At 34.0% G+C, this 8,694-nt stretch overlaps 1 protein-coding gene across 1 annotated transcript; it reads left to right on the top strand.

Moving 5' to 3' along the window:
- The first annotated feature begins 4,857 nt into the window (after positions 1-4,857).
- LOC115983650 (probable purine permease 11) lies at positions 4,858-8,301 on the top strand. Its single transcript, XM_031106388.1, has 2 exons — positions 4,858-5,210; positions 7,100-8,301. Exons 1-2 carry the CDS (start codon positions 5,204-5,206, stop codon positions 8,188-8,190), a joined length of 1,098 nt encoding a protein of 365 aa, XP_030962248.1. The 5' UTR covers positions 4,858-5,203; the 3' UTR covers positions 8,191-8,301.
- Positions 8,302-8,694: the final 393 nt, after the last annotated feature.

Genomic DNA, 8,694 nt, shown 5'->3' with positions numbered 1-8,694 from the left:
TGATTTCCTTAATTTCCTCTTGTAGGGATCCTAGTTAGGTCTTCATTTTCAATATTAAGTATCACTGGTTGGGAGAAAGTATCTCATGATCATGAGATTTATGTCTCAATGACATGTTGGTCTTACACGTGTGGGATTGACATGTCATTGAAACATAGGTCTCATGAGACTATCTCATACAAAAATTTTCTCATTGAGGTTGGATCTTCTAAATAAATAAAAAGTATCATCGGTTGGATTAAGTTGTGAATCTTCTCAAAGATTGGGGGATTGCTCAATAAATTAATTCTTAAAAAATTTACCAAGCAATCCCTATCTCTTTTCTACTTTGAACATGGTTTTAAAAACCGAACCGGACATAGAACCCTTTTTTTTAAATTTTCGGTTCAACCCTGGTTTTTGACCCGTTTTTGGCCGGTTTTCCGATTGTTGACCGGTTATTGACCGGTTTTGGGGCTTTTATCCGGACCGGATTGGCTCCCGATTCCCGGTTGAACCGGTTGGACCGGCCGGTCCGGTCTGGTTTTTAAAACAGTGACTTTGAAACCCAACTCCAATATCTCTTTAAGATTAGGGGATTAGCCATTTATCCTATATTTTTGTCTCAAAAGGGTTTCTTCCCTTTTTTGCATTTCATAGTATTTCTCTTTGGAGCTATTCCTCATTTTCTCTCATACTGGCACTATCCTCATTTTTTTATTTTTTTTCTATCGATCCTCTCAACTTCTTTAACGTTTTTTATATTTACCCAAAGACATTCTTATTCCACCACCTTAATTAGATCTTGTTTGGCTTCTTTAATTTTGTTCGCTAAAATGAATTGTAGTGATCCGTTAATCTCCTTTTTCCTAGCATTTGTTAATAACTAGAGAGCTCCTACCATCTCCCATTTGTGTCTAAAACTACAAGCTTATGATTAGAAGCTATTGCTAGAAGGTGTTTGAATTGGGCTCTATTGAACATTATCCTCCATTCACTATTTACTAGAGGTCTCTATCGATTCATTCTTTAATGTTATGTTTACCCCAAATTTTATTTGACCACGTAAACCTATTTTTAAAATGCATTATATTAGTAGAGCATCACTCTATATGCATGGTGCATGACCATGAGTCTTTTGGTTGAATATTGCAAGAAATCGAGTTTATTTGTGATATAGGTACTATTCAAAATTATTTGGAAAACTAAGGAGAGAAGCAAATTTTGGCAACCCTATTGCCGAAATTCTAACAAAAAAAGATAAGAGAGGAGAGAGAAATGATGTGACAGTAGAGTGAGAAAAGAATTGAATTTTGGTAATGAGGTTACCGAAATTCCTTCTGCTCAATTTCTACTGCCCAAATCAATGAAGTGCTCGAAGGAGAAGTGCTCTCGAAAGGAAAAAACCAATTGTGATAACCAAGTTGCCAAAATTCAAGGGGAGTGAGGAGAGAGAAAAAAGGATTGCCGAAAATGAGAGAAAAAAAAAATTGTAGTTGCCGAAATAGTGGAGGATTTAATAGAAATTTCCGCAACTAGTGGAGGATTTAATAGAAATTTTGGCAATGAAGTTGCCGAAATTTCTATTAAATTGCTGCAGTCATGTCTTTCACTTACGCTGCAATAGGCATTGGTCTATCTATTGCAAAAATAGCAGGGTTGCGATAATGCACATTTATCACACAAAGAAAATTTGTAGCATGTAGTATGTAGCATGTAGCATGTAGCATGTAGCATGCAGTGTTTCTTATTAATTTTCCTTGGATTATATTTATATTTAGTACAAGAAAATTTTTGTCAATTTTCTAAGCTATTTTGTAGAAGGGAGATATGGTAGGACAAGCATCACAGGTGCGACTGTTGGAGTGGACGTGGCAACAAGTTCTCAGGTGGTGTGGAACAGCTTACAGGCCATTGGGAACATTTTTCGGCAACTTGACTTTTTTTTTTTCCTCTCATTTTCGGCAACTTGGTTGCCACAATTCCTTTTTTCTCCCCTACAATTTCGGCAACTTGGTTGCTACAATCCTTTTTTCTGTCTCCTCACTTCCCCTGAATTTCGGCAACTTGGTTGCCACAATTGGTTTTTTCCTTTCAAACGCTTCTCTTTTGGGCACTTCATCAATTGGGTAGTCGAATTCGGGCAGAAGGAATTTCAGTAACTTCATTACCGAAATTCAATTCTTTTCTCACTTTGCTATCACATAATTTCTCTCTCCTCTCTCTTTCTTTTTTGTTAGAATTTCGGCAACGGGATTGCCAAAATTTGCTTCTCTCCTCAATCTCCCAAATAACTTTGAACAATACCTATATCACAAATAAACTCAATTTTCTACAATATTCAACCAAAAGATTTGCATGACCATAGCCCCTAAACCTGTAGAGAGAATCTAATTCATTAATTTATTGAATGAATTAATGAATGTTCACTATCTATTATGCATGGTGCATGACTATATATACACGGTGCACGACCATGATGAGAGATATTGCTCTAATTCATTAATTTCTATAAATTTATGACTTAGGTTATTGGTATTTTTTTTATAGTTAAATTTAATAGAAATTAATGGTTAAAAAAAAGTGTAATTTATATAAAGTTACACCAAATTACCTGAACTCATCTCTTACTTTACATATTCAACACGCAAAACACATTTCATCTTTTTTTTTTTTTTTTTTAACCATAGTTTTTAAATTCATTTGAGAATAATTCAACTTAAAAAATTAGTTGTATGTTCATTTAAATCCCTTATTTGTTTCTAAAAGGAAAAAAAAAAAAAAAAAAAAAAAAACTCCCTTATTTCTAAATTTAATTTGTTAGCTAGACAACCTTTTGGAAACTTTACCATTTTTTGAAATATTTTGTTCTTTGGCTAAAATGCAAAATCAACCCTTTAAGTTTCACTACTTTTCATTTCAGTTTTCTAAATTTGAGTTTTGTCATTTCAGTCCTCTAAGTTTTATTTATTCTCAATTAAGTCTTCTGTTAACAATCTATTAGCTATTGCCATTATGTATAGCAAAATGACATTGTTTTATCTTTTTTTAAATTAAAAAAATCATTTATTTATATTTATTAAATAAGAAAATGCTAATTAAGAAAAAAAAACCCACAAATTAAGAAGCATTGATTTAAATCTCTTCCAAGCAAACCCAGCCTCTTCTCCCATACTCCTTAAGCTCGTTGCTAATGAAATAGAAGGAGCATTGAATAAATGGGTTTTCAGTTTCCACATATATCCCTTCTTTGGCTAATGTTTTTCCCACTTGGAAAGCAAACCCAGCTCCTAAGGAATGACCTGCAATACATACATTGTTGCTTCCATACCTATTAGCAACCAATTTCAATGCCTCCAAAGCTACTTTGAACCTGACGGAGCCCTTCAAGCTCTCCCAAGCAAGAAAGCGGAGGTCATCTTCAAAATCCCTTCACATTGTTGGGCTTTTGAGCAACGTTCCTCTAAGAACTAAGATAGCCCTTGAAGCAATACTAGGTCTCATAAGTACTAAGTCAGCCATTGCTACAAATCTATCCCATTCTAATTTTCAAATTCATATTATGGTTGTTTCCTCTCAGTCTCTCTTCTCTCTATTTCCCCCATTCAATCTCTCTTTCCCCCTCTTTCTCCCTCTCAGTCTCTCAGTATCGGGCTAGGGTATCAGGTGGGGATTCAATTTTGTTCTTCAATATTGTTCTCCACATACGATGCCACTTCTTAATATAATATCTGGGTTTTTTTTAACGTTTTCTTAAAATTACTAAATTAATAATAAATTAAGATCAAAAATGACAAAACGGCGTAGTTTTGCTATAGATAATGGCAGCAACTAACAGATTGTTAACGGAAGACTTAATTGAAAGTAAATGAAATTTAAATGACTGAAATGACAAAACTCAAACTCAAAAGAATGAAATAAAAAGTGGTAAAACTTAAAAAGTTGATTTTGCATTTTGGCCTTATTCTTTTTTTCTAGCTTATTATTTAAAATTATAAATACCAAGAAAATAAATTATCTCAAGAAGAACAACCTTAGTAAATATTTGACTTAGTACATTCTCATAAAGCATAATGACAAAGTAGACTTTTTCTTTTCTTTTTTTGGATTATAGTTAGTTTAATTGATAGGGAATATTATCATGGAATAAAAGATATTCTAGTTGAAATTCTTTTTTCTTTTTTCCTTTTTTCCTTTTTTTTGAGGGGGAGTTGAAATTCTTGAGAAAGTCTATATGCACAACATATCTTTACGATACTTTTACAACAAACCCACTTTGACTTATGGAAAGTGTCAATATAATCATTAATCTATGGTAAGCTTTTATCTATTGAAAAATATTTTGAAATTTTGATATGACAGAATAATTAACCAACTCAAAGTTTTTTTATTTATATATTAATTTTAGAGTTTACAAAACCTAAATTTGCGGATTTAGATCTAAAAGTTAGAAATGTGAAAAGAGAAATGATATGTCTACAATATTTTTACAATATTTTTATAACAAATTCTAAGTGACAAGTTGTCATTGGTTGTTATTATTGGAGCAAAAAAGTAATCTTATTGTTAGTTTCAAATTTAAACCAATAACAACTAATCACCTGTAATTTATTGTAAAAATATAATAGATTTAACATCTCTCATGTGAAAAAGTCAAAAAAGAAATTAAAGTTTCTGATTTTAGGGCATGAGATTAAAAACGATTTTTTTTTTTTTTTTTGACCTTTCGATCTTGGCTTTATATTCACTATTGTACACGGGTGCAAGATCGGGATCTTCTTGGCCCCATTCTAAAATAAATAATTAAATTTTTTTAAATAATAATAAAAGATAGTACTTGTTTTTCTCTTGAGCTTTGATGTACTTACTTTAAACTTTCAAAACCGAACAAATCTTGTACAGTATTTTCTGTTTGCACCAGCTGAGTTCTGAGTTCTGACTCATTTCTAAGTCGTGTATTTACAGCTGCCACAATCATTGGTGCACAATTGTTTTCCACACCAAATTCTCAGCTTTCATTCGTTGAGTTTGAGCCCGTGAAGCTCACGCAATTCTTGAAAGTGGATAACGTAAGGAAAAATAAAATTCCAAAACCCCCACTCAAAAAAAAAAAAAAGCGTAAAATTTAAGCACCCAATACCCTCTTAAAACCTCTCATTCTTACTTTTAATCTTAATCTTTGGAGGGCCAAAATCTTCATTCAATCCCAGTGACTCAGAACACCATGACAGGTCTGTCTTTCTCTCTCTCTCTCTCTCTCTCTCTCTCTCTCATATTTATTATGTTTGATTTATTTAGTCAAAGTATTGAATTTCGTCTATTGGAATAGAATTTAGAGATGGGTTTCATTTGTTTCAATCGTATGTTTCTGGGTTTTTATGGATGGAACCAATATTCAATTCGCTGTTAGATTGCTGAGAAACCGTGTGAAACAAAGAAAATGAAATTTTGAATCTTTTGTGCCCAAGAAAATCGGAACCTCCACTTATAGATGTTGACTTATTTATGTTGCGAAATATATTTGTTTTCTCTGTTTTCTTAGCAATCAAACGAAGGTCGGTTTCAATTTTTAAGTGAAGCTGCACAACTGGCTTCTCTGTCCTTTTATTTACTTTTCAAATGGTTTCTTCATTTGTTTATCTGTTAATCTCATACTACTTATCTTATTGCTTGTTCCAATAAATTTTAGGTCCGTAAACCATCCAAGCTTTGTAAAGTAGTGAATGTTAGAGCACAGCTCAACAGCAAAAGTAGAATATTCAAGCTTGGCTTGACCTAGAACCAAGCTTATAAATAACATTCAAGCTTGAGCCCGTTAAAAAGTCTAAAACCTTGAGCCCACTTTGCTCAGCTGATTCATTAGTCAAGCTGAGCTCGAGCTAAAACCAAGCTCAAACTCAAACTAAATATCAACCTTTTGAGCTTGAGATCCAACATAGCTACATTATCAAACCCATATTGAGTTTATTTGGTTTGGACGAGTGGTCTTAATCCCAATTAATTAAAACCTTAGTAATATATGGGCAAGCATATTACCCAGCTTATAAACGAGCCTAGGCTCAACTTGTTTTGTATCAAACCCTAATGTTCACGAGCCTATTTATGAATAATTTTTTTTGCTTGAACTTGGCTCATTTACTAAACAAGCTTAAACTAAAACTCAAGCTTGGCTTGTTTACAGACAAAAACATGAACAAGTTTTTTATCAAGCCAAGCCTAAACTGTTTACGAACACTTTGATTCATTTACAGCCCTGCCAATAATTCTATACCTGTAACTTTTGCATGTTTTTTAGTTATCCCCATTCTCTTTTGATTATTCCCTGACCAATCCTAACTTTACATCTTTTCAATGATGCAAGAATGAGGACATAAATGGCTACAAAGTGAGAATGCTAGTTCTTACTAGGTTATTTAGAACCATTATTTATCTTTCACCTCTTGCCCGTGCCTTTTGGAGACTAAATTTGTGTATATCAACCAAGTACTTATCTAGTTTTTTCAGATTATAAGGATTAAGAAAGCTTCACTGCTTGCCTTTAGGAATTCTTTAGTTTTGGCTAAGCCATCATTTTACTCTAGGCTGTTTTTTTAGCAATTTATTGTTATCATTACTCTAATTATTTTGGGTAGTAAACCTGATAATAAAATCTGACAAAGTTTTCCATTAGATTCCCCCCCCACCCCCCCCCAACCTAAAAAAAAAAATGAAAAGAACCATTTCTTTTTACCTCAATTGCCACATAGCTCTTACTAGGACCTTTATGCAGTTTTATACATATAAAACCATATTGATATTTTCCATGTATGGTAGCTCTACTGATGTACCTGATGTTTCAGAAACCTCAAGCCATAGAGAAAGATTTATCTGTATAAACATTGCCATACTTGATTTTTTGTTTCATAATTGATCCTTTAACTTTAAATGCTTTTACACCTATGATCTCTAGCTCAAATGGAACCTCCAAACCTCCTTACCTTGTAAGAGCAAGGTGATGGGTGAGATTGTGGGTTCAGTTCAAATATTTTCTAAGTTCTAAAATTTTTGCAGTGGATTGATAAAACACATCTTTCTATAGGGATGCTAAACTTATTTACAAGTGTTTTATGTCCAATTACAGATCATCAGGAGCCAATGATAAAAAATGGGACTTTGAGTAATCAGTCACTAATTGGAAAACTCAACCGGTGGCAATGGTGGATTTTGGTGGGGCTAAACATTTTCTTCCTCATTGTGGGCCAAGCTGCTGCTGTTCTTCTTGGGAGGTTTTATTATGATCAGGGTGGCAATAGTAAATGGATGGCTACTCTTGTCCAAACTGCTGCCTTTCCAATCCTTTTGATCCCATTCTTTTTTATTCCTTCCTCCAACGAGCCTTCAAATTCTTCAGCCCCACCCTCTTTTAAAATTCTTGCCTCGATCTACTTCTCTCTTGGAGTGCTCATAGCTGGTGACAACATGTTGTATTCTGTTGGACTCTTGTACCTCTCTGCCTCTACTTACTCCCTCATATGTGCAACCCAATTAGCTTTTAATGCAATTTTCTCTTACTTCATCAATTCTCAGAAGTTTACTGCTTTAATTTTTAACTCTGTGGTTATCCTTTCATTTTCTGCTGCCCTGGTTGGAATTAATGATGACTCTGATGGACCATCCCGAGTTTCCAAGTGGCAAAAAGTAATTGGCTTCCTCTGTACCCTTGGAGCTTCTGCACTTTACTCTCTTTTGCTTTCCCTGATGCAGCTTTCCTTCCAAAAGGTTCTAAGAAAGGAAACATTTTCAGTGGTTCTGGAAATGCAAATCTATACAGCACTTGTTGCCACTTGTGTTTCTGTTGTTGGTCTTTTTGCAAGTGGGGAATGGAAGACATTGCATGGGGAAATGGTTGCTTTTTCTGCGGGGAGAGTTTCTTATGTTATGACCTTGGTTTGGACTGCGGTGGCTTGGCAGGTTTGTTCTGTAGGTGTTGTGGGATTAATTTTTGTGGTGTCATCTCTTTTCTCCAATGTAATCAGTACTGCCTCTTTGGCTATTACTCCTGTTGCTTCCGTGATAGTGTTCCATGATAAGATGAATGGCATCAAGGTAATTGCTTTGCTTTTGGCTATTTGGGGTTTTGTATCTTATATTTACCAGAATTATCTTGATGATTGTAAGGCAAGGAGAACCCGGAACAATGATAGTGAATCTCAAACTGGCCCTCTATGTTGATGGGTTTGGACTTTGGCAATTTCCTAGAAACTGACTCTCATGGATGATCTTTAATTATTTGTCCTTCCCCACTGTGAACACTACCAGCCTCAGAATAAAGCATATTTTTTACAGGTTTATTGCTTTGTATCTCTTTTTTAGGGTCAGTTATCCAGTTGATGGTTATTTGATAGAACCTGTCATGTTCTATATAATGGTGTTCGGAAGATCTATGGGGATGACTTCATTTCCTTGTTTTGCAGGTATTGGAATAGGTATAGGGCATATGTGACTAAATTTTTTTATTAAAAAATAAAATTGCAACACTGTTGAGATGTTTAAATGTAGAAATTAATTAGTTCTGCAAGAAATGGTTCTAAAAATTCATAGATGTGAACATGGATGAGGATGTTTCGATGATCTGTGTGACCTCTTTTTGGCTTTTTACCTTTTTTTCCCTATCTATGGTCCTTGTGCAGTTTGATTTATTTATGTTATCTGTGTTTTGTTGCTCTATGGTGGTTT

This window comes from Quercus lobata, chromosome 4, assembly GCF_001633185.2.
Source record: "Quercus lobata isolate SW786 chromosome 4, ValleyOak3.0 Primary Assembly, whole genome shotgun sequence".
NCBI classification, from domain to species: domain Eukaryota; kingdom Viridiplantae; phylum Streptophyta; class Magnoliopsida; order Fagales; family Fagaceae; genus Quercus; species Quercus lobata.
The sequence above is the reverse complement of the archived record's forward strand: the minus strand, read 5'-3'. Positions and strand labels throughout refer to the sequence as shown.